We start from the raw sequence: 23,858 nt of genomic DNA, 5'->3' as shown, positions 1-23,858 counted from the left end.
AACTCCTGAAGCCAGTGAGACCACAAACCCACTGGGAGGGAAGAACAACTCTGGACGGGGGAATGAACAACTCCGTATGTGCTACCTTTATGAACTGTAACACTTGGCTGCGAAGGTCTGCAGCTTCCCTCCTGAGGCCAGTGAGACCACAAAACCACCGGAAGGAATGAACAACTCCAGTCATGCTGCCTTTAAGAGCTGTAACAGTTACCGTGAAGGTCTGCAGCTTCACTCCTGAAGTCAGCGAGACCACGAACCTACTAGAAGGAACAAACTCCAGACACACCATCTTTAAGAACTGTAACACTCACTGCAAGGGTTGACGGCTTCATTCTTGAAGTTGGCGAAACCAAGAACCCACCAATTCCAGACACAACATTACAACTGATATTACAGAAATACAAAAGATGACCAGAGACTATTATGAACAACTATATGTGACAAACTAGAAAACCTAGTGGAAAAGGATAAAATCCTGGAAACATACAATCTCCTGAAATTGAAGTAGGAAGAAATAAAAGTCATGAACAGACCAATAGTAAGTAGCAAGATTGAATCAGTAATAAAAAAAAATCTCCAAGCATCAACAAAAAACCCAGAATTAGATGGATTCATAGCCAAATTCTACCAAACATACAAAGAAGAATTATACCAATACTCCTAAAACTATTTCAAAAACCTGAGTAAGAAGAAATTCTTCCCAACTCATTGTATAAGACCAGTATTGCCCTGATACCAAAAATCAGACAAGGACATAACAGAAAAAGAAAACTACAGACCAATATCCTGAGGAATATAGTTGCAAGAATACTAGCAAATCAAGTCCAATAGCACATCAGAAAGATAATACACCATGATCAGGTGGGATTTATCCCAATGATGCCATTATAAGTCAACATATGGAAATCAATAAATGTAATACATCACATAAAGAAAATTAATGACAAAAACTATATGATCATCTCAACAGATGTAGAAAAAGCATTTGGTAAAATTTAGCATACCTTTATTATAAAAATCTTCAACAAATTAGGCATAAAAGAACATACCTCAACATGATGAAGACATCATTAAGACAAACCTACAGTCAATATCAGACTGAAAGGGGAAAAGTTGAAAACATTCTCTCTGAAAGCTGGAACAAGGCAAGGATGCCCATTTTCAGCATTCTTATTTAAGATGGTACTGGAAGTTCTCACCACAGCTATCAGGCAGGAGAAAAATATTAAAGACATACAAATTTGAAAAGAGAAAGTCAAATCACTTCTGTTTGCTGATCTTATAACTAAAAATCCTAAAGACTCCACCATAAAACCTCTTAGTTTGATAGATGAATTTTGTAAAGCTTCAGTATACAAAATTTACATACAGAAATCAGTAGTATTTCTATATACCAATAATGATCTAGCCAAGGACCAAATCAAGAAGGCAATCACATTTGTAATAACTACATAAAACAATACCTAGGAATATATTTAACCAAGGACATGAAAGATCTCTAGAAAGAGCTACAAAACACTGATGAAAGAAAGTGTAGATGACACAAACATGGAAAGACATTTCATCTTCATGGTCTGGAGGCATCAATATTATTAAAATGACCACACTGCCCAAAGCAATCTACAGGTTCAAAGTTTTTCACAGATAATTAGAAAAAAAAATCCTAAAATTCATATGGAACAAAAAAACGAGCTAGAATAGCCAAAGCAATCTAAGCCAAAAGAACAAAGCTGGAGGCATCACATTACCTCACTTCAAATTATGCTACAAGGTTATGGTAACCAAAACAACATGGTACTGGTATAAAAAATAGAATCTACAAGGAACTCAAGCAACTCAACAAGAAAAAAAAATTACATAGTGGACTCAAAACATGAACATTTATTTTTCAAGAGAAAATATACAAGTTTTCCATAAACATGCAAAAACGTACTCAACATCACTAATCATCAGAGAAATGAAAGCTAAAATGACAATAAGATATAATCTTACACCAGTCAGAATGACTTATTAAAAACTAAAAAAAAAAAAAACAACAAAAAAAAACAGATATTGGCAAGATGGAATTGCAGAATTGGACAAGATGAAATACTTTTATACACTCTTGGTGAGAATGTAAATTAGTACAATCCTTATGGAAAAAAGTAGGGAGATTTCTCAGGTAACTAAAAATTGAACCACCATTGGATTCAGCAGTTCTATGACTGGGTGTATATCCAAAGGGAAATAAATTATTATATCAAAAAGATACCTGCACTTGTATGTTTACTGCATCACTATTTACAATAGCAAATATATGGAATCAACCTACGTGTCCATCAATAGAGGACTGGATAAAGAACTACTCAGCCATAAAAAATAATCATGTCTTTTGTGGTACCATGGGTATAACTGGAGGCCGTTATCCTAACTAAAATAACTCAGCCAAATACTACATGTTCTCACTTAGAATTGGAAGCTGAACAATGAGTAAACATGGACATGCACAGTGGAATAATAGACATTGGAAATGACGAAGAGTGGGAGGGTGGGAGATGGGTGAGGACTGAAAAATTACCTATTGGGTACGATGTTCACTATTCAGGTGATGAGTACTCTAAAAGCCAAGACTTTGTCACTAGCCAAACTCTCTATATATATAAAGTTGGAAAAAATAAATAAACTTGGAAAAAAGCAAAAAACAAAGGCCGTTTTATTGAGTGCAGTTGGACAGTCCAAGGCAAGGTATTCAAAGGCCATAGAAGACTCAGATGGATAAGGATGATCAAGGGCAGGAAGTTTGAGCAAGCACATCACTGAAGAGCAAGACTCTGCCAAGTGAAAACACAAACTTGAATGCAACTGAAATGGTATTTGGAGGTATGTTTATTTAGTGCAGGAATCCAGCCAGTCTACGAACAAGATATGTGGACCTAGTACTCTTTTCTGGAAGACTTTATGCCCCTAATAAAAGCTAGACTCTGTTTCAGGTTTCCAAATAAACAAGCTGCGCATTTAAGACAAGTTCAGTCCTAGCAAGATACTGAAGGAAGAGTTAGGGTTCCTGGGAAAGCTACCAAGTCATAATAAAAGCAGAAGCCCAATGACCAACCTAGATGTTGGGAGTGCTGTAACTCAGGGATCATGCAGAGGCCCAGGGATTCCCTCTGAGGTGCTCTGGATTTTGGGCCTTGTTGACCATGTGATTAGCTAGAGCCTGGTCCTTCAGATGGGGCCCAAAATACCATCCAGCTTCAGGGAGCTTGGAAAGGCAAAAGCTGTGCTGTATAAGGGAGATAGGGACTGACATTTGAAATAGCTGTTGCGACACAAAATATGGCTGAGAACCAGCAGCACTAGCATCCCCTGGAATCTTGTTAGAAATGTAGACTCTCAGTTCAGACCCACTGATTCAGAATATGCATTTTAATAGTATCTCCCAAGTATTATTATGTACATTCAAGTTTGAGAAGCAATGGTCTGGGCCATTGCTACTAATGCAGCTTACAGTTCTAATGTTGATTCTCCATTGCCGCATCATATAGTAGGTTGCATTGGAAACTTTCTCTGACTTCTATTGGTACCACCCAAGGCAAAGTTCAGAACTGAAAAGAAACTAAGAGAACATCTATTCAATGCTCATATATTACAGAGGAAGAAGCAAGGTCCCATGTGGGTAAAGTGACTTGACCAATGCCACAACACGTTAGTGACAAAAATAGGAATGAGAACCAAACTCTTCTCATCCCTACTATTGATTTATTTACAAACACATATAATTTAGCTGCTTACTAATTAATAAAAGATTTATTGAGCACATACCATATGCCAGGTATTTTGTTAGGTGATTAAGATACAAAGATGAGGAAGTCAGATAATCAACTCCATCTAGTACAAGAGAGCTCTTCTTTCACTCATTCCTGGGCTATAAGGAATTCTGAACATAAGACACATTTTAAATACAATAGTCCTCAGTGTTTTTCAAAACCATATCACTTCTTTGCCATTGGAAAACTAGTCTTTGCAGAAGTAAGGGAGCATTGAAAGTTCCATCATGAGTGTATTGTCTCCTCCCGAATCCACCCTGAAGTATGAAGGTGATATAGGGTGAATCTTGTCCCTTGAAGAGTGAAGACAAGCGGGAATAGAACTAAGGATTAGTAGATTAGGCAAGGACTGGCTGGGAGATCTAATGGGAAGTCATCTTGGGATTAGCAGTAGGTCTAAGAGAATATGAAGAATGAGGCACCAAGGAAGAGTAAGGAGCCAGGAATGATCATGAGCTAAAATAATGCCTTAGAGCATTATTATTGCTCTAAGCACTTCACATGGACTCGTTGAATCCTCACACTACCAATTCATGGAATAGGGATTACACATCTCCATTTCACAAATGAGGAAGCCAGAGGCATGAATGTTGACTTGCCCGTAGTCTGCGTTTGCATTATGACTATGTAAGTATCATTGATGGCTGAGCCAAGTAGGTTACTGCTTCCTTTATTTCTGCCTTCTTATTTCCTGAAGAAAAAAGTTACCTTTAACTTAGAACCAGTCTTTTGTCTTATTTTTGTTTATTTTGGGATCTCTAATTCTTCCCAAACTTTCAAAGAACTATACAGTCTTCTTCATTTGGCCCAACTCATCAGCTTATCTTTCAGTTCCATTTGTTTTTCTTCAGAGACATGCTCCACATTGATTGCTTTTATGGCTCAACTATCATCTTAAGAGTCCCATTCATCACCCTACTGTGTATTCCTTCCCCTCTCTCTAAGTTGGGTTCCCTGGGTCTCCTGTTTCTGTCTTGAGTTGCTCTCTTGGGTCAGATGAACATGTCTTTCAGCTTCCTGAAAAAGGGTGTATTAGAGGTTCTAATTATTCAGAGTATTCATGAGACTTCACAAAGAAAGGATAAGGCATAGAAGGCTAAAGAAAGCACAGGTAATCATTCGAGAGACTCAGGATATCCGGGGCAGCTTTCAGTGTCTCAGTCACATAGGACACAGTTCATTTATGGATTATAAACCACCAAAATCTGGCATATCTTCGTCTCAAGCTGCTCTCTTATCTGAGTAGGAGCCTTTTCTATCTCTATTTGTGTAGTCAAAAACACGTGTGGGCCCAGACTCAATAATAGAATTGAAGATAATAGATCTAGCTGCCAATCATCAGTATGCACATTTTCTATAAAAAATGCAGACCAGATGTTACAGGCTGCTCTCTGGTCTGTTTCAGACCCTTGAACAGGACTGCATTAATTATTAGTTAACACATTTTACTCAGTTTTGGCCAAAGGCCAATATCATGACTACATTGCCCTTATATGGTAACAGGGTTGCAGCAAACTAACTGAGATTACCCAGGAGGTAAAAAGACCTTGAATGTCTAACAAAATATCTTTATTTTAATGCTTAATTCATTGTTTTCTTGGCCTAAAATTCTAGGCTGACAGTTATTTTCCCTGAAAACATGGGGGGTATTATTCCACTGTCTCTGGCAATCTTGCATTGCTGTTGAGAAGGCTGATCCCATTCTGGTTCCTAGTTCATTATTTGTGACTCTGCCAGCTCTCAGAGTCTTCCGTCTGTCCAGTATGTACTGAGATTTCATGATGCGCATTGGTGTGAGTCGTTCATCTGTTGTGCTGGATATTTAGGGTGGCCCTTTCAAAATGAAAACTAATATTCTCTAGTTCATGGAAATGTTTTTTATTTAATAATTTCCTCCCTCTGATTATCTTATTACCTTTTGGAATTTCTTTTATTCAGATATTGAACCAATTGGATTAAGTGTTTACTTTTCTCATTTTTCCCCTATTATCTATGTTTTTAAATTTAGGTTTCACTTTTGGGGAGATGGATTCAACTTTATATTTTGAATCTTTTATTATTTAGTTGTTTTGATCATATTTTTATTTTTAAGTGGTCTTCCTTGTTCTCTGATTGTCCCATTTTGATAGTATCCTGTTCTTGTTTCACAGATGCAATATTGTCTTTCTTCTATCTGAGGATATTAATTACGGTTTCATCGGAGTTTTCTCCTGATCTATGTCATATCTTATTCTGCAATTTCCCTTCTGTTAGTTTTAGTTTTTGCCTTTCATTTCCTGTCTAGTGACTCTTGACTGTCCATTTATGTTTGAAGTGAAGCACTAAAAAGCATATTTGGTTAGACATTGATTTGTGGGCCTCATTATAGGGTAACTGCGGAAGGAGCCAGTAGTTTCACTGGAGGATGATGACATTTCAGTATCTGTAGGTCTTTTCTTTTTGACATATCAGTTTCCCCAAAGACGATTCTCTTATACACCTGCCTAATTTACTACATTCTGAGAAGTGGCTGTTGTGGGGTAGGGGGATGTCTCTCATTCAGAATGCAGACTTTCACTTAATTACAATGTTTTTAGTAAAGCACCTGAGCCCTGTACCTAACGTCCCTCAGCATAGATCCTCTCTGATTTAACATGAGCAGAGAGCAAAATAGAAGAAGATCAGCCAGGAGAGAGGAGGCAAGGGAAAGGAGGAGTCTCCAGGTTGTACCCACCCAGATGAAAGGGAGGTTGTCTAATGTTACTCCTTGTTTGCAGTACCACCTATTCCTGCCTTTAAAGGTACCTGAGCCTTCTGTTCCTGAGCTTGTCAGGGATCTCAGTCATGCTTGTGGTTGGCAACCCCTCTGAAAACACTTAGGACACAGCCTTTCCTCTCTGCTGAGTCAGCTTTGTTCTTCTAGGTGCTTTCTGCCCTTCATAGTGTTGCTAACATCTTTTGTCTGCTTCATCTCCTCTTGTGTTCTTTCTGTCCTTGTGGACTTACGCCTTTTAAAAATACCTAAAAATACCTTTACTCTTATCTTAGTTTACTTTGTGAGGAAGCAGAGGTAAAGGCATGTACCTTTAGGGGTGAAGAGAGTTTTTTCTTCCTCTTCTAAAGATTTGGGTCTAAAGTCTACCAAAATAATACTGACAATAGATAGACTAACAGGAGAAAAAGCATACAAATTTAGTAATGTGTGTAAGCACAGGAAGATAACAAAAGAATGATTACCCAATTACCCAGAGAGATTCAGAAGCTTATATACCCTTCTTCAGGTTTCTTCCTTCAGGGAGAGGAAGTTGGGGTTATGGGCAATTTTGAGGAGTCGTCATTGATTTTTACTAGAACTGAATGGACCCAAAGGGCAGACCATAGTTTTTAAATGATCTGTGTAAAGGGACCAAGAATGACAATAGCTTGTGGGAAGTTATGGGAAGAAGAGGGGTAGCACAACACTGCAAACAAAGGTTGTCTGATTATGCAGATAGAGTCTCCCAGGCAATCTCTCCAAGCTGCCTTCAGAAGAATAGACAAAATCTCTGTGTGAGCAAGGTGATGACGTTTAGTCTTTTCTCCTCTCTGGTGCTTAATCTTTCATGGTTATTTAATGAGATTCCTAGAAAGGGAGCTTCAAGACTATTGTACTTCTTTTGGAAGAAGTTTTCTCAGGCAGATACAGGAACCTCCTGAGAGAGCCCCTACCTGTGCTGGGTTAAAAAGTCTTGGTTCTGAGATAGTTTCTAAGACCTTCTAATGTCTTTTGTTACTTTGGGGCTCTGTTCTCTGAGCCTCAATATGCCTAATTACTCGGTTTTGATTTGCAACTCTGGACAATAGCTTTCTTATATCTAAAATGAAAGAATGAGACCAGATTATCTCTAAGGTTCTGTGACTCTCAAACACTACAAATCCATAACTAAGTAGGTGCTATAACATACGCAACTGACTCTAAGAATTGTCAGAATCCGAACAACAGGGAAATTACCGGAGCATGAATCATCAAGGGACATTTCATCTTAGCTGTGGTGGCTAGAAAGCTGCATGTGGATTGGATAAATGGAGAGAAGAGGAAGGGAACAGCATAAGTGAACTCATAGAAATGACTATGCCCACTTATGGGAATGGTACATATTGAGAAGTAACAAGGAACAAAGTTGGCTATTTACCAGGTGTATGCTTAATACTTACTGTAGAGGGCCTTCAAAGGCTGAAATATAAACTTAATTGCAATACAAAATGTCACTCTTCAAAAAATAATATCATATTTTTACCAAATAGTATTTATTTTCATCCTACAACCTTTGTATAATTCTGGTTCATATCATTTCTCTTTTGAGTGAATTGAAAACCCAATTTTTCTCTTCTAAACAAATACTTTTTAACGTACAGTGATATTATTTTGTGAACTATTGCTGTATTTTCTGAGGTAAACTCTAATTTTGATGTCACATTGTATACCCCTTTTATTTTTCTTATAGGTTTTATTATTGTATGCATATAATTTGAAGCCTCTGAAGATTTCAGATGTTAGACATTCCACTTGTAACAGTACATGTGTTGGCTCTTTATGGATTCCACTGAATAGGCAAGTAAAAATTCCACAACTCCAATTGTCTTTGTTGTTATTTCTCATGAGAATAGACTCTTTCAGTAGTTGGCAAGGTGTAGTGTAGGAGACCTGCTAAAAGGCACTTCTAGAAGAATCTTCCTTTTGTTTAGAGGAATATTATATTGCAGCGGTTAAGAGCATGAACTCTGAATCCTGCCTGCTTCATTCAAATACCAGTTGTGCCCCTTATTATCTTCACAACCTTGGGCAGTTTATGTAACCTCTGTACTTCAGTTTCCTATTAGTAAAATGGGAATAATACTAATAATAGTACAGAGGGTTGCTGAAGGAACAGTTCATACATGCTTCATAGAGGTTACAGAGAGCACAAGGATGTTGTCTGTACTATATTTTGCCTGTAGTTTCAGTGTGGTTAAAAAATAATTTAATGTGGCTTTGTATGGAGTTTCAAAATTAAGCCCAAGCTCTACTACCTCCCTTGGCCCACCTTTCCCTCTGTGCCCAATCAAAAGTCTCTGCTTCATCTAGGTTGTTTTCCTTCCTCTCCATCAAACAGGTCATATCTCTCTTTTTGCTCATGCCTCATTTCTCTCTTCCTGTTTCACTTTACAAATTTCCTTGTTGTTGTTTTTTAATTTATTACATAGTTTATTTTTGACTTCACTGTTCATTGCCCTTCTGACCTTATCCTCCATTTCCTTCATTTAGAATGGAAATGATCATAACTGCTCTGCCTGCCTTTCAGGGTTATTTTAGGACCAAGATAGACAGTGTGTGAACATGCTTTGAAAAGCTTAACCACTAATGGCTATTCCATCAATGGCTTGGTAAACAGAGAATTAGTGCTTCTCTGTCCTTCCTTTGAGAGTCTTGTTTATGTTCCATGATTTTCATTTTGAATGATTTCTTGGCATCACCATGAAAGAGACAAAGGCTGTTTCAAGAGCTGGCATATTTTCAGTTATTCAGTCAATTTATTTGTTCCTTCTTTTCTTTCTTTTCTCCTCTTCTCTCCTCTACTTCCCTTCCTTCCCTGCACTCCTCTCCTCTATATTTTCATTCAATTTATTTTCTTCCTTGTTTTCCTTTTCCTTTCCATTTCCTTTCTTCTTTTCCAAGTGAAATGATTGAAAACTTAGGTACAGGCTATAGAGCAGCATAGCTAAGCGACAAAATCAGGTAATTCTGCACTTGCTTTGTAAATCCAGAAATGTAGATTTTTTCCAGCCCCACATGATGAAAATGATTATAATTTCTATAAAGTAGAAAGTCATCAAACTGATAACTTTCTTTCTTTTATTCCAAAAAGTTTTGAATTTTGGTGTATTTCTGATCAATAGTAGGGTTACTAAACTTAGTGACAAGCCCCAACCACTGAGGCCATCACAGAGGACCATGTCCAACAATCTTTTATCTCCTTGTCCTTTGGTGGCACTGTGAAAATAAACTATTTCTCTCATCCTGGGTGGCATTCCTTGTGTTCTTATGAGGCTCGAGATTAGTACATGGGAAACTGGTCCTAATCATCCTTTGGACCAAAGTAGGAGTAGGAGTAAAGCAAAGTAGGAGTAAAACAGGTCAGAAAAACATAGGCCAGAGAAGAAGAAACTTGGATAACCTGCAAATTGGGAAATCCTCCTTTTATAATTCACTTCCTCATCTCCTAGTTAAGTGCTCATAAGAAAAAGTATATTTTAATCCTTTGCATTGTTTTTACAGCAACAAAGGAAACAATAGTGTTCTTAATGAACAGACATAAAGCCTTGTGTGTAGTTCTATCTAAATTGCGCTGCTGTGACCAAGATGAAGTTCCCTGCCTACTGTCTCTGCCTTTAAACCTCCAGTCATCCATGTTTCTGCTTGCAACTTGGTCCTGCCCTCCAGGCCATGGCAGACTCTGGGAAAGAGTGCCTAGGAGTCAATAAATGAGAGCAGAGGCTGTGGGGAGCCCAGACGGGATGGTGATGCCAAGGTTTAAAAAGCTGGAGTAGGCATTGACCTAGAGGACAGAAATGAAGAAGTACATGGGAGGACAGGGAGGTGAGGGGCAAATGCATGCCAGAACACAAAGGGAGGGAGCAAGATGTAGGCAGGTGCAGTCATGGGGTCCAGGCCTCACACCAAGACTCAGGTCATCCGATGTTGCTCTTTGCATAAGGACTCAGCCTGCTTTGCCTGGTCCCAGATGGCTGTTTGTGGAGCTAGATGGGGCCATTTACTCTGCCAGCACAGGCAGTGAAGTGCTGGACACTCATTTACAATCTGCAACCCAAATGTCAAAGAATGGTTTATCCTTCCTAGAATCCCAGGTATTATAAAGGAAAGCTATGCTATTTGTGGAAGACAAGTAGGACTTCTTTCTCTAGGTATTAGAATAAAAAAAATGGCATTTTAGTATACTATCTTTCCTTCATGTAGTTCCTTGTGGTTAAGAACATACATACTTATGTCATTTCATCCTTACAAAAGCCTTATGAATTGGATGAAGTGGATTTTCTTATTCCAGTCTTACAGTAGAAGGAACCTCAGGGTCAGAGAGGTTACGTGAGTAGTCGAAGGTTTCATGGCTAGAGTTTGAAGGAACCAAGCATGACTCACCAACTCTTTCACCTCCTCATCTTCTTTCCTCTCCAATGCATCAGGCAGCTTTTCCAGCATTATTGGAGATGACCCTTTTTTTTTTTTTTTTTAAGTTTTACTTTAGGTTCTGGGATACATGTGTAGAACATGCAGGTTTGCTACATAGGTATACATGTCCCATGGTGGTTTGCTGCACCTATCAACCTGTCATCTAGATTTTAAGCCCCACATGCATTAGGTATTTGTCCTAATGCTCTCCTTGCCCTTGTCCCCAGCCTACTGACAGGTCCTAGTGTGTGATGTTCCCCTCCCTTTGTTCATGTGTTCTCATTGTTCAGCTCCCACTTATGAATGAGAACATGCAGCGTTTGGTTTTCTGTTCCTGTGCTAGTTTGCTGAGGATGATGGTTTCCAGGTTCATGCATGTCCTTGCAGAGGACATGAACTCATTCTTTTTTATGACTGCATAGTATTCCATGGTGTATATGTACCATATTTTCTTTATCCCATCTATCATTGATGGATATTTGGGTTGGTTCCAAGTCTTTGCTATTGTAAATAGTGCTGCAGTAAACATACGTGTGCACATTTCTTTATAGTAGAATGATTTATAATCCTTTGGGTATATACACAGTAATGGGATTGCTGGGTCAAATGGTATTTCTGGTTCTACATCCTTGAGGAATTGCCACACTGTCTTCCATAATGGTTGAATTAATTTACATTCCACGAACAGTGTAAAAGTGTTCCTATTTCTCCACATCCTCTCCAGCATCTGCTGTTTCTTGACTATTTAATGATTGCCATTCTAACTAGTGTGGTTTTGTGGTTTTGATTTGCATTTCTCTAATGACCAGTGATGATGAACTTTTTTTCATATGTTTGTTGGCTGCCTAAATGTCTTTTTTTGAGAAGTGTCTTTTATATCCTTCACCCACTCTTTGATGGGGTTGTTTTTCTTCTTGTAAATTTAAGATCTTTGTAGATTCTGGATATTAGACCTTTGTCAGATGGATATATTGCAAAAATTTTCTCCCATTCTGTAGGTTGCCTGTTCACTCTGTAGGTTACCCATAGTTTCTTTCACTGTGCAGAAACTCTTTAGTTTAATTAGATTCCATTTATCATTTTGGCTTTTGTTGCAATTGCTTTTAATATTTTAGTCATGAAGTCTTTGCCCATGCCTGTGTCCTGAATGGTATTGCCTAGGTTTTCTTCTAGGGTTTTTATGGTTTTAGGTTTTACATTTAAGTCTTTAATCCATCTTGAGTTAATTTTTGTATAAGGTGTAAGGAAGGGGTCCAGTTTCAGTTTTCTGCATATGGCTAGCCAGTTTTCCCAACACCATTTATTAAACAGGGAATCCTTTCCCTATTGATTGTTTTTGTCAGGTTTGTTTGAGATCAAATAGTTGTAGATATATGGTGTTATTTCTGGGTCCTCTGTTCTGTTTCATTGGTCTATATATCTGTTGTGGTACCAGTACCATGCTGTTTGGGTTACTGTAGCCTTATATAGTACAGTTTGAAGTCAGGTAGCATGATGCCTCCAGCTTTGTTCTCTTTGCTTAGGATTGTCTTGACTGTACGGGCTCTTTTTTGGTTCCATATGAAATTTAAAGTAGTTTTCTTCCAATTCTGTAAAGAAAGTCAATGGTAGATTGATGGGAATAACATTGAATCTATAAATTACTTTGGGCAGTATGGCAAATTTCATGATACTGATTCTTCCTATCCATGATCATGGGATGTTTTAAGATTTGTTTGTGTCCTCTCTTATTTCCTTGAGCAGTGGTTTGTAGTTCTCCTTGAAGAGGTCCTTCACGTCCCTTGAAAGTTGTATTCCTAGGTATTTTATTCTCTTTGTAGCAATTGTGAATGGGAGTTCACTCATGATTTGGCTCTCTGCTTGTCTGTTATTGGTGTATAGGATGACCCATTTTTTAATGGGTAAGTTTTTCAAGTAAACTTTAACAACAAATCTTTGCATTTAACTGTTGGCTTTTTAACAGAAAAGTTTCTAAGGCATACTATATAAATTCACATCCTCTCATATGTAATTACATTTTTAACCTTTTAGTGCTGAGAACTATCATTAGGATAATCAAGTATTGCACAATGCTGTAGATGAGGATGCTGTGGAAAATTGGAAGTTTGACAGTTTTTTGCCTATGTTCCTGATGTCAATTTGTTTTTGGGATCATTTGCTGCTTTTGCATAAAAATTTTCTTCCTTCCTTGAATGGAGACATGCATGTGCACACACATATGTAAACATATGTGTGCTGTGCCTGTAGTGTGGAGTCACCGAGGCCATGCAGGTGGCTGTTTGCCTTCTTCAACTGTAAGCCTTTCCACCTTCTGCCTCCACTACCCTGGTCCACTCTGCCTTCAGGGCATCACTGTTTGCTGGCCTCTGAACCCTGTCTTCAGCATCATTGCTGGTGCCCTCCTTTGGCTGTTACTTTTCCATGTTTCTTGATTCTTCTCCCTACCTTCCTTTCTCCACCCTCTTCACTCCTATTCCCAACACACATGCAATACACTGAATTGTTATGGGTCCCTTAATTGACCTTTTAGAGTCATTGCTAACTTGTCATAATTCTTACCTGCAGGTCAGCCAGACAGTCAGAGCATGGCATTAAGACTTCCACAGGAGTCAGTCTTTTGTTATTGCCTAGATTTTGTTTCACCACATAGATAATTATTTTCTTTATTTTCCTCTTCAGCAATATTTTAGATGTGTGCTTTTTTTCATTGTGCTTTTGCCGTTTCTAATTATGTTTTTATCTGCATGTATAAACATAATGAAAGTTAAGACTGTCTCTTTGCTCATGTTTCTTGAACTTGGCTATATCAGAAATCTATTCGTTAAATAACTGAGGCCTTACTTTATATAAGTTATTGATTCTGCAAATAAACAAATACCTTTCTTAACTCTTCAAATAAAATACGTATATATTTGTTATTTTCAGGGTTATTGCAATTCATGAGAAATTATCTAATCTTGCTCAAATAGCTGAAATATCATTGCCTGCAGCTCCTGAAATTACCTCAAATGAAAATATATATGAAATGGAAGTGGAAGAGGAATCAGTTGATAATGAAATGGAAGTAAGTTGTTAAATAGTGGAAAATGATATTGCTGTAGATTACCTTTTACATCCTCAAAGCAGAACTGTGTGACAGGACTTGAACTCTGTGATTCTTCTGCCTCTAGTTTATTCAGAGTATGAGACATGACTCAACTTTTTGACACATATGTAGTGTGTCTTCTGAAGGTCTGAGGGTCTTCTAAGCATGTGAATTACAAGAATTTGATGGTGAATGAACACAAACCAATCCAGATTAATCGTTCTGCTATAACTGTGAATCCTAATAAATAATGCTTTGTGACTTTGCAATATTACTTTTATCTTTTTTCACTCTAAATCTATGAAACACTTTTATTACCCAAATAATATGTGAAGGAAAACTAGAAAATATAGATAAGCATATTTTTTTCAGAATTTTTATATGCATATATATTTTTCTAACAAAAAAGGCTGTTATCCACATAGTATGCTATTAAGTCTGATCACACAGCTGAGTTGTTTTTCTGATGACCAATGTTTGTGTTTTGGAGGAGATGGGGGTTTTCTATCCCGTCCTGAGTTCTGAGTCCTCCTGGGGCACAGGAGACAGTTATATGGAGACCAAAATGTCAGCATCATTACTGATAAAGCTGATTGGTGAACTTGGCTTTAGATGTGTGGCCAAATGAGCACATTAATATTTTACCCCTGAATTAGCCAGACTTGCCCACCTAGTCATGTAGTCATCTGGCACACCTGTGTCACCACAGGGTTTCCCTATTTCTCTTCTGCCCCACTCAAGTTTACTGCATGGAGAGCAGAGAATAATAGTTCTGCAGGTAGGGTGTCTCCAAAAAGTATAAACAAAGATAGCCCAGAAGGGGCTGAGCCTAGCATACTCTGTTGCTTTTCCCAAACTCACTGATAAGTCACTCTACTCTTTTGTGGGTAAATCCAAAAGAAGCTGGAAGTGTCTTGCCTTCTTTGGGAGAAATATAGAAATTCCTTACCCTTTATGGAAATGAGAAGGGTAGGTAATATATGCTCTCCCCTAATTACCTGTTCTTTAAATTACCATTTGTACCTTAATTTCTTGAGAAATATATTCTGTACTTATTGTAGCTGTTTAAAAGATAGATCTAAAAGGCTTAAAATGAAAAAAGGCAATCTACTGCCCAACCTCTGCTCACTCCACAATTCTGCTCTGCAGAGGCAACCACTTTCCACTTTTAGCTGCTGCTTTTGTTATTTGCTTTCACATCTACAAATAACATTCAGTATCAGTCATGAAAGATGGGGTAACAAAAAGCCTCCAAATCTGAGTGAGTCAGCTGGGGATCTGCTTCATGTCTCCTCATGCCAGCATCAAGGTGGGTGGCACATTCATCATGAAACATCACCAGCCACTGTGGCAGGAGGGAAAGAAGGGGCACATTACACACTGGCTCATAAAATTTCCATCATATCACTTCCACTAACAATTAGTTCATTAGCCAAATAATTTATATGCTGTACCAACAATTGTGCCACCAGTTTGGAAGACAGAAAGCCAGACAAAATGAAGAATCATGCTGAAAGCCAGAAATTATTGTCTATTTCTGGAGGTATCAATTTTAGACAATATGTATTGAATCCCTGTCTGATATATATGGATTTAGCTCACTTATACTTCTCCCCAACTTCTTTTCCCTTCCCTTCTATATATTGTTACATCACAAAATTTAATTAAATCAATATTCAGTGTTATGACCCTGTAAATGATGTTCACAACTGAGTCAAGTAGTGTACTATAGTTATTTTCCTTTCTTTTGTGTTCGAATTTTTCTTGACTTGTCTTTTATTCTTAATGTTTTCTCAGTCATTACATCAGAACTTTCATATGTTCATCTATAGATTTTTTACTCAAGTATTCATACTTATCAAATAATGTCTCAAACTCATTTTCCTCTGAAGCCTCCCACCCAGTTGAAGACTGAATGCTTTCATGCCTGCTGCATAGCCCTGCTTCTGGGCCCTCCTTGTGACACTTTTTGGATTGAGTTCCCAGCTACTTGGGTCCCGGTCTCACTTTTCCACAACTCTTGCCTACAAAACAAAGTTTATTCATCATTTCTTCATTCAACATCTTTTGAATGCCTCCTACTTGCCATGGTGTGGGAATCGGGGATGAGCAAGACACAGAGAGAGCCCTTAGGAGCTTTATGGTCTAGTGAGAGCAATGGGAGAGGCAGACTCTTGCCTCACTCTGCTGATATCAGAGCAGAGAAAGTACTTAATTCTACCCATCTCTCCTGCCTTTAGGATCTTCTCTTTATTTTTGGTCTAGTATACCTTTTTTACTTAAATCATTTTCTGCTAGGAATATTTAATTGGGTATCAATAACAAAACATTTTTAATTCTGAAAGAATATTATTGGTTTGGCTTTGTTTTCTTATTTACCTCATCTATACACTTTCATTATGTGAAAGTGTAAAAATCAGCAACTTTCCTGATTTTTAGAAGATACTTGTTGGCATTTTTAGTCTGAATTCATCAGTAGAGTGAATGAATGCATTTTTCATTACTGTAAAAACAGCAAGCCTAACCATAAGAGAATCTACTGTGCAATCACAGTTAGCCTTTGCAAAATGCCACTTTTCAGCATTTATGTTTTCTGTGCTCTGTGCCTGGGTATATCATGGAGCAGATGTCTTAGAATTTTGGTTGCACATCCTTTTCGGTGTCCTCAAATGTTGCAATATGAATTGTGATGCTTAATGATGTACTGAGTGCTTATAATAAATCCCTCAATATATCAGATAGCTCAAACTATCTCAAACTTGGGAGGTTTTATAGCTATAGCTGTAGATACAGACTTATTTTATAAAGTGCATGATTGCCCTTTCATGTCTATTTCCAAAAAGAATTCAGCTCTCTATTTTTATTCTTCTTTGGTAGAATATCTACAATGACAGTTTTTAAGCCACATACCAAATTTACCATATTGCTGTTTCTGAGTCATAGTCTAGAATATTCTTTGCTGAAATCGTCCCTAAATTCACTACTATATAGTTCATGTATGGAAAATTATTGTTTTCCTCTGAACCCGTTTTCAGCTTAGATTGTCTGAGGCAGGAGAGTGAGCATCTGTTAGAGTAAGGATTCTAGATTGTGCCCTCTGCCACTCAGCTTTACTACTGAAGGTCTGTCTCTTAGCTTTTCCTGGAGCTAATTTTCCTCTCAACTCCAAAATGATCTTTACATTCAAATCCTGCTCTGAGATGGAGAGACGGGCTCTTTGGGTGGACTGAGAGTCACCAAAACATCCTTGGTGGGCAGATGTAGATATCGAATTCCATCACAACTAACCCAGCATCTGAGCCAAGAGGTTGACTATAAATATAAACAAATAGGAAATAAATGAGGTCGAGGGTATGATGGTGTCTGAAGAGAAGTGGAGGGAGGAATCTGGAGGGCCTACCTTGCCTTAACAAAGGCTTATGGCTTGCTTTCCTGTTCCAGCTGAAATGGTGGGTGTGCATAGGTCAACCCTCAAGTAGAACAAACTCTTTTCACTCTTGATGTTCTTCTTTGTGTTTTTGAATTTGTTTTATTCTCCGACCTAGAAAATGTTTCTTCAGCTTTAACGTGGGGTGTTTTAGATATTTTCTGGCTCTGTTAGTTCTATATACAGAAGAATGTCACCAGAAAGAAGGAACGCTAATATTCATTTAGGTGAATTGGCAAGCAAATTAGCTCACAGCGTTTGAAAGTTGAGAAATGAAATTACATATAAATTTTTCTTTTTTCCACAATACTAATGAGCACTTAATTTTTTTTAAAAAAGAAGCTCGATTCTGGGCTGTATCAAATAAATTCCATTGACTAAATCTGCTAGTTTGTTGTCATGACAACCTTCACATGGAGCTAATTAGAAGTTAACTAGGACACTTCTAAAGAGATTGATTCTGGTCTGGAATTGGACAGGATTTCATAGCCTCCATAATCTAATATATTTATTTCTATTACAGTGTAGATTGTTGGTGGGTTATTGAATATGAGGGTGCAGAAAATGTGTCTTTGATTGATATGGGGGGAAGGTAGTGAATCTTATTTTCCTACTCACTCCCTTTTATGTTTTTCCCCCAAAACCCTAGGGTCCAGAATAAGCCAAGAACTTCAGAACACATATATTAATTTAAGATGTATTGGGAGGACTACAGAACAGTTGTTCCAATCACTGTTGGCTTGAAAACCTGTGTGTCCTTTTTTCTAAAGTGAACAACACTGGCTCTGAATGGCTGAGTTATTTTATTTTATTTTTTTATTTTACTTTATTTATTTTTTTGAGACGGAGTCTTGCTCTGTCGCCCGGGCTGGAGTGCAGTGGCCGGATCTCAGCTCACTGCAAGCTCCGCCTCCCGGGTTTACGCCATTCTCCTGCCTCAGCCTCCCGAGTAGCTGGGACTACAGGCGCCCGCCACCTCGCCCGGCTAGTTTTTTGTATTTTTTTAGTAGAGACGGGGTTTCACCATGTTAGCCAGGATGGTCTCGATCTCCTGACCTCGTGATCCGCCCGTCTCAGCCTCCCAAAGTGCTGGGATTACAGGCTTGAGCCACCGCGCCCAGCTGGCTGAGTTATTTTAATCTGTCATTCATAGTTTACGGGAGTGTTCAGAGCCTGTCAGGTGTTCTAAAGTGTATGGAAGATGCAAACCGCCCTGATTTTAAGATGCATACACCTTATTTGGAATGGTAGCATACTGATATGAAAAGTTTAAAATATGTTTGCCAAGTCACCTAAGGTTAGTTCAGCAAACATTTATGAAATGCCTGATTGTAAGACAATTAAAATTAATATATAGGCAGTATATCCCAACTATTAAAGTACTGTGAGAACACAGAGCAAGATACAATTGGAAATTGGCATCATTAACAAATTCTTTTTGAGAAACTATTATGTGCAAACTATTTCCAGGCTTGAGGAGGTGAGAATGCACATAAATCAGTATAGCCAGGTCCCTGTCACAGAGGAGCTTAATCAATGTACGAATATGGCCATAGTTACCCAGATGTCATTCCTAATGAGCCCAGCCACCCAGTAGATCTGTCTTAAGAAAGTGTGGCAGTCAGTCTGACATCCAGAACCATGGAAAATAATCTAAATCTTTCCAGTCTCTTATAGGAACATCTCAGGGGGAATCCTTTAGAATACACAGAAAAGTTTCTGTTAAATTCTCTTTTCCCCAGCTATCTTGCTCTCACAGCTCTCTGGCATCTGTAGCAGGTCTCTAACATCTGTCTCATTTGGCTGAAACTCCTACACCTTTTCCTCCAACTTAGTCTATACAGAGATTTTTGTTTCTTTTCTCCTTCCCAGTCTGGCTCAGCAATTTATTATGTCGTTCAACTTAGTACCTCTGGCTTCTTCCAGTTTTCCTATTTCCCCATTCTCCTCATTCTGCACTGTATGGAAGGGTAGAGTTGTAGAATCCTTCCTTCTTGGCAGTGGGGTTATTGATGCAAACTCTTCTAACCAATTGTATTTAAAGTCTCATTTACATAGATCGTGTGTGTGTGTGTGTGTGTGTGTGTGTGTGTGTGTGTGTTGAGAGAGAAAGTTGAGCTAGACTTTGTGCTTGCTTAAATAGCTCAGCAGCATTTTCTAGCCCTTCTAGATGGAAATTAAGGCCATGTTTCCTTGCATACCCAAATATCCTATACTGTTTAGGCAATTAGCTGATTACTTGTCTCTTCCTCTCTCTTGACTGTGAATTCCTTTGCTCAGAGGGTTTATTCATCATTATATCGCCAATATCTAGCCCAGTAACTGAACCTTAGTGCTTCCTTAATAGTTGTTTGTGAAACTTCTAGTTGGAGACCTGTGGAGAAAACTCATTCCAGACTGCAGGTACAGCAAGAGATGAGATATGAAGTCGTGGAACTGAATCTCATATTCAGGGAACAATAAGACATCAGTTGTGGCAGAAGTACAGGGTGAATGTAGTGGGAGATGATCGTGCAGGAAGACTGGGTGGAATTATGTGCCTCCTCTGCTCTGATCTCACCACCAAGTGCTATAAGAGACTGTCTCTCCAATTGCCCTCACTAGGCCATGAGCTCCTTATGTGATCTCTGTGTTTTTTTCATCTCCTATTCCTCCTTTGTGGCCTGTAGGAGGAATTTGATTGATGTTGAATGGATAAATGGTGAAAAAGATTTTGTTCTGTAAGAGAGGGCTGTGGGAAAGCAGGACTGGATCTTGGGGGCTAGGACAAGGTAGGGGCAGCACCTCACCTGGAAGAGCAGCTCATGATCCACCCTGTGATTTGCCAAGACAATCATGGTGGCATGTGAAGGAGAGATGAGGGAAGCAAGAGTGTGGAGGCTAGAAAGCAGCTTAGGGAGTATTTCCCTCCCGCACATATTATAGAAGGAGGAGAATGATGATTTCAGCTAAATCTAAGAATTGGATTTAGTATCTTGGAGTCACCCAAAGGGCCACTGCTCATAGAAATAGCAGATATTCTTTTTAAGGGAGAAATGGCAAAGACTGAGCAAGGGTCATTCTGTGCCCTCCCAGCCCCTCGCTGGCTGCAGCACACGTGCATCCAACCGCTTTCCGGCTGGGACTGGAGAGCTCCCTGCCTTCCCCTTCATCTCTATGGTAGCAAGGTCGCACAAGGAACTCACAGCCCCAACCTCAAGTCAGCCAATTTCAGAACATGTGTATGCAGTTTACCTCAAGTAATGCCAGAGTAAAAGTATGTCATTGAAGCAAATTTCTGTTTGAAAATTTCTGTTTGAAAAATGTTGAGCTGAAGCAGGCAAAGGCGTTTTTCAGGTAGCATTGCTCTCTTCATCTGTGATGTGAATTGATTAACGACATGGACAGTGTCATTTTGTTTCATGGCTCTTGATGAAATCCTTACAGTAACCCATCATGCTGTTGAAATCTTTTATTTAGACTGAAAGCATACCTTACCTAAGCACTCAGTAGGAAATACAGATCCATAAGGGGTATATAGGAGTGGATGTGTGTTCCTCTCTATCTGGCAAAGTGGACCAGGGGCCTGGCAAGACCAGCACAGGACACTGGTGTACCCTGACTAGTGCTGGGTAGTCTGCTTGCCCTCCATCACTTTTAGATCCACAGAAGCCAGCCCACTTCTAGATGTAATCACTTCCTACCCAAACTGTTTGAGTGGCATCCTAGCTGATTTCTCTGTCTCTTTCCAGTGCAGTTCACTGCTAAACTGTGGTCAAATTATCTTTTCAAAGCAATCTCTACCATTATGCCCTCAGTCCAGTCCTGCTCTGTTCTCTATACAATAAAATCCAAATTCCTTACTTTCACATGACCTGTTAAAAATTTACCTCTCTGGTGAGAACTCTCACTGCCATGGTTCCTATACGCACCTGCAATGAAGATCATATCACCATATCAGCAAATTCCTTGTGTTCCTTGAATGTCCCCTGCTCATTGCTTGTGTATGACTCTCCCCACCCCACCGGCCCCACGATGCCCTGGTCCCCAGTCTCTACCAGTTGAAATTGCACTATTTTTTTCAAGGATTAGTTCCTATGACCCTTCCTCCAGGAAGTCTTCCATGTTTATAGTACTAAGAATTATTCTCTTCCACATCTAGAATCCTAGACCCTGTCATAACTGCCTGTGTTCTGAGCACATTGTGCTTGGTATTTTATTTAGTTATATATGAATCTGTTTTTCTGAGTAATTGTAAATATTTGGAGGAGAAGGTCTGTTTCTTCATCTTTGTGTTCCACAGCACCTAATATAATGCCTTGAATATGTTTGTTAAATTGAATTGAATTATCTATGGTTTTAGAACCCTGAAATTTGGCCTTTTTCTTGTTTTTGCATTTGTTTAAACTTAGATATAATGGAGTTTTGGGGTTTTGAGTTCAGGTGTTGTTTGCTTTTTTATTTCAAGTTTTTACCAGTATTGCTCAGTTATTTAAAAATTAATGTACTTTTATCATTTTAGTATTCTAAATGCTGGTAAATGTGTATATATATTATATATATATGTATGTATTATATATCATATATTATCAGAAAGCAAATTGTTGCTTCCTTCAGTCAGACACTGGCAACATTGTGAAGTAGGCATAGTTAATCCCTGACAATCATGTAGTTATGACTTCTTCAGTTGTAAGTGAGGAAAAAACTACTCACACTAACTCAAGTCAATTAGGTTTGGTAGGTAGGTAGTGTTTGTCAGGATGAGTTGAGTATGGTCATGCATAGACAAAGACTGGAACCTGAAACAGTGGCCTCACAGAAATTTGAACTGGCGGATCAGGAGCCAAGACTGTGCTCAGTCCTGCAGGGGGCGTGAGTTCTCACTCATCTCCATCTTCTCCTCTGTCCTCTCCCACATTGGCCTAATGGCTGCCTTCTCCAACCCTGCATCTGGACCTTTCAGCTCATGCTGTCAATACTGACTGTATGTCTCTCATGTTGTTCTTCCTTACATGAAATCATATGATAGGGAATCTGATGGATTCAAACTGTCTATGGGTAGGTCCCTTGTGGATTGGGTGTCCACACGTGAACATGGCTGCGTCCATGCAGCAGGGTTGTGGGCAGTGTCATCATGCTGTTGACTCTCTTCCTTTTTCATTTGCTCTTCCCCTGTCTTCCGTAATTCCCGGTCATTCTTTGCTGCAAACCCTTTCAGGCATCTGAAACTCTTTATTCCAGGGCTCTCTTCTCAGAAGAAAAGTAATTTTTCAAAACCTTATTTAGAAAAATAATTATTTTCAAAATCTTATTTTGTACAATTAGATACAATTCAAACAAGCCTAATTACTTAAGGGGTTATGACTTCTGAGCCCTCTGTCTTATCCTGGAAACAAAGGTTAGGTGATGATCAAGAAAAGACAAATGAAATAGTTTATAATTAAATAGGTAATATTTAGGTTTCTAATAATATCAACCTCACTGTATTACTATCTTCTTATTTCTAGGACATGATTATTCAATGTTGCTCTGAAATAGCATCTCTGTTTTTGAATGATAAAGAGCCAACACCACTATCTGAGGTATGTATTTCTCCTTTTAAATTGTGTCAAATTCACTCACAATTATTATTGCTATGGAAAAGGAAATATAGAAAACATCTAATTGTAAGTATCAAGAGCCTAACCCTCCTTATTAATGAGAAAAAGTGATAAACATGAGTTTACAATAGCACGTTATTTAGGTTAAAATATTCTGTGTTCAAAAAACATTTAACTAATACAAAAAACTATAAACAGGATAGTTTTTAAAATCACCTCAAATCTACCATTCACAGAATAACCCCTATTAACATTTAGAGTATATCTAGAATTTTCCTTATGTACAGATAAACTTTAGAATTTTTATATCAATGGTATCATGCTTTACATGCATTGTGTCACTTGCTTTTTTCATCAAATAATAATTTTGTGGATAAATTTTTATGTGAAAAGTCTACTTTGTCGTATTTAATGCCTGCATAATGGTTTCTTTTATGTATTTGTTGTGTCAGGTACCATTTACATAGCTAGATCTTTATTGATGGGTCCTGTAGTTGATTGATCCTGTACATACATATTTCATTCTTCTGTATTACCTCTTCAGAGTTAATTCTTAGGGATTGGATTTGGAGTGAAAAAGTATATGTACATTTTTATTATAAAATATATATAATACAAATTTAAAGTTTTAACCATTCTAAGTATACAGTTCAGTGGCCTTAAGTATATTCACAATGTCATGCAACTGTCACCACTATCTGCCACTGTCCAGAACTTTTTCATCCTTCCAAATAGAAACTTTATATCCATGAAACAATAACTCCTCAATTCCTCCTCC

At 38.3% G+C, this 23,858-nt stretch overlaps 1 protein-coding gene across 1 annotated transcript in view; it reads left to right on the top strand.

Moving 5' to 3' along the window:
• Window positions 1-23,858, top strand: part of CFAP54 (cilia and flagella associated protein 54) — a 373,684-nt gene that overhangs the window by 303,420 nt on the left and 46,406 nt on the right. Inside the window, exons 65-67 of the mRNA XM_033220975.1 lie at window positions 8,270-8,376; window positions 13,915-14,053; window positions 22,988-23,062. Coding sequence (XP_033076866.1) covers window positions 8,270-8,376; window positions 13,915-14,053; window positions 22,988-23,062 — 321 coding nt within the window. The remainder of the gene's footprint in view (window positions 1-8,269; window positions 8,377-13,914; window positions 14,054-22,987; window positions 23,063-23,858) is intronic.

This window comes from Trachypithecus francoisi, unplaced genomic scaffold, assembly GCF_009764315.1.
Source record: "Trachypithecus francoisi isolate TF-2019V2 unplaced genomic scaffold, Tfra_2.0 Lachesis_group11, whole genome shotgun sequence".
Taxonomy (NCBI): domain Eukaryota; kingdom Metazoa; phylum Chordata; class Mammalia; order Primates; family Cercopithecidae; genus Trachypithecus; species Trachypithecus francoisi.
The sequence above is the reverse complement of the archived record's forward strand: the minus strand, read 5'-3'. Positions and strand labels throughout refer to the sequence as shown.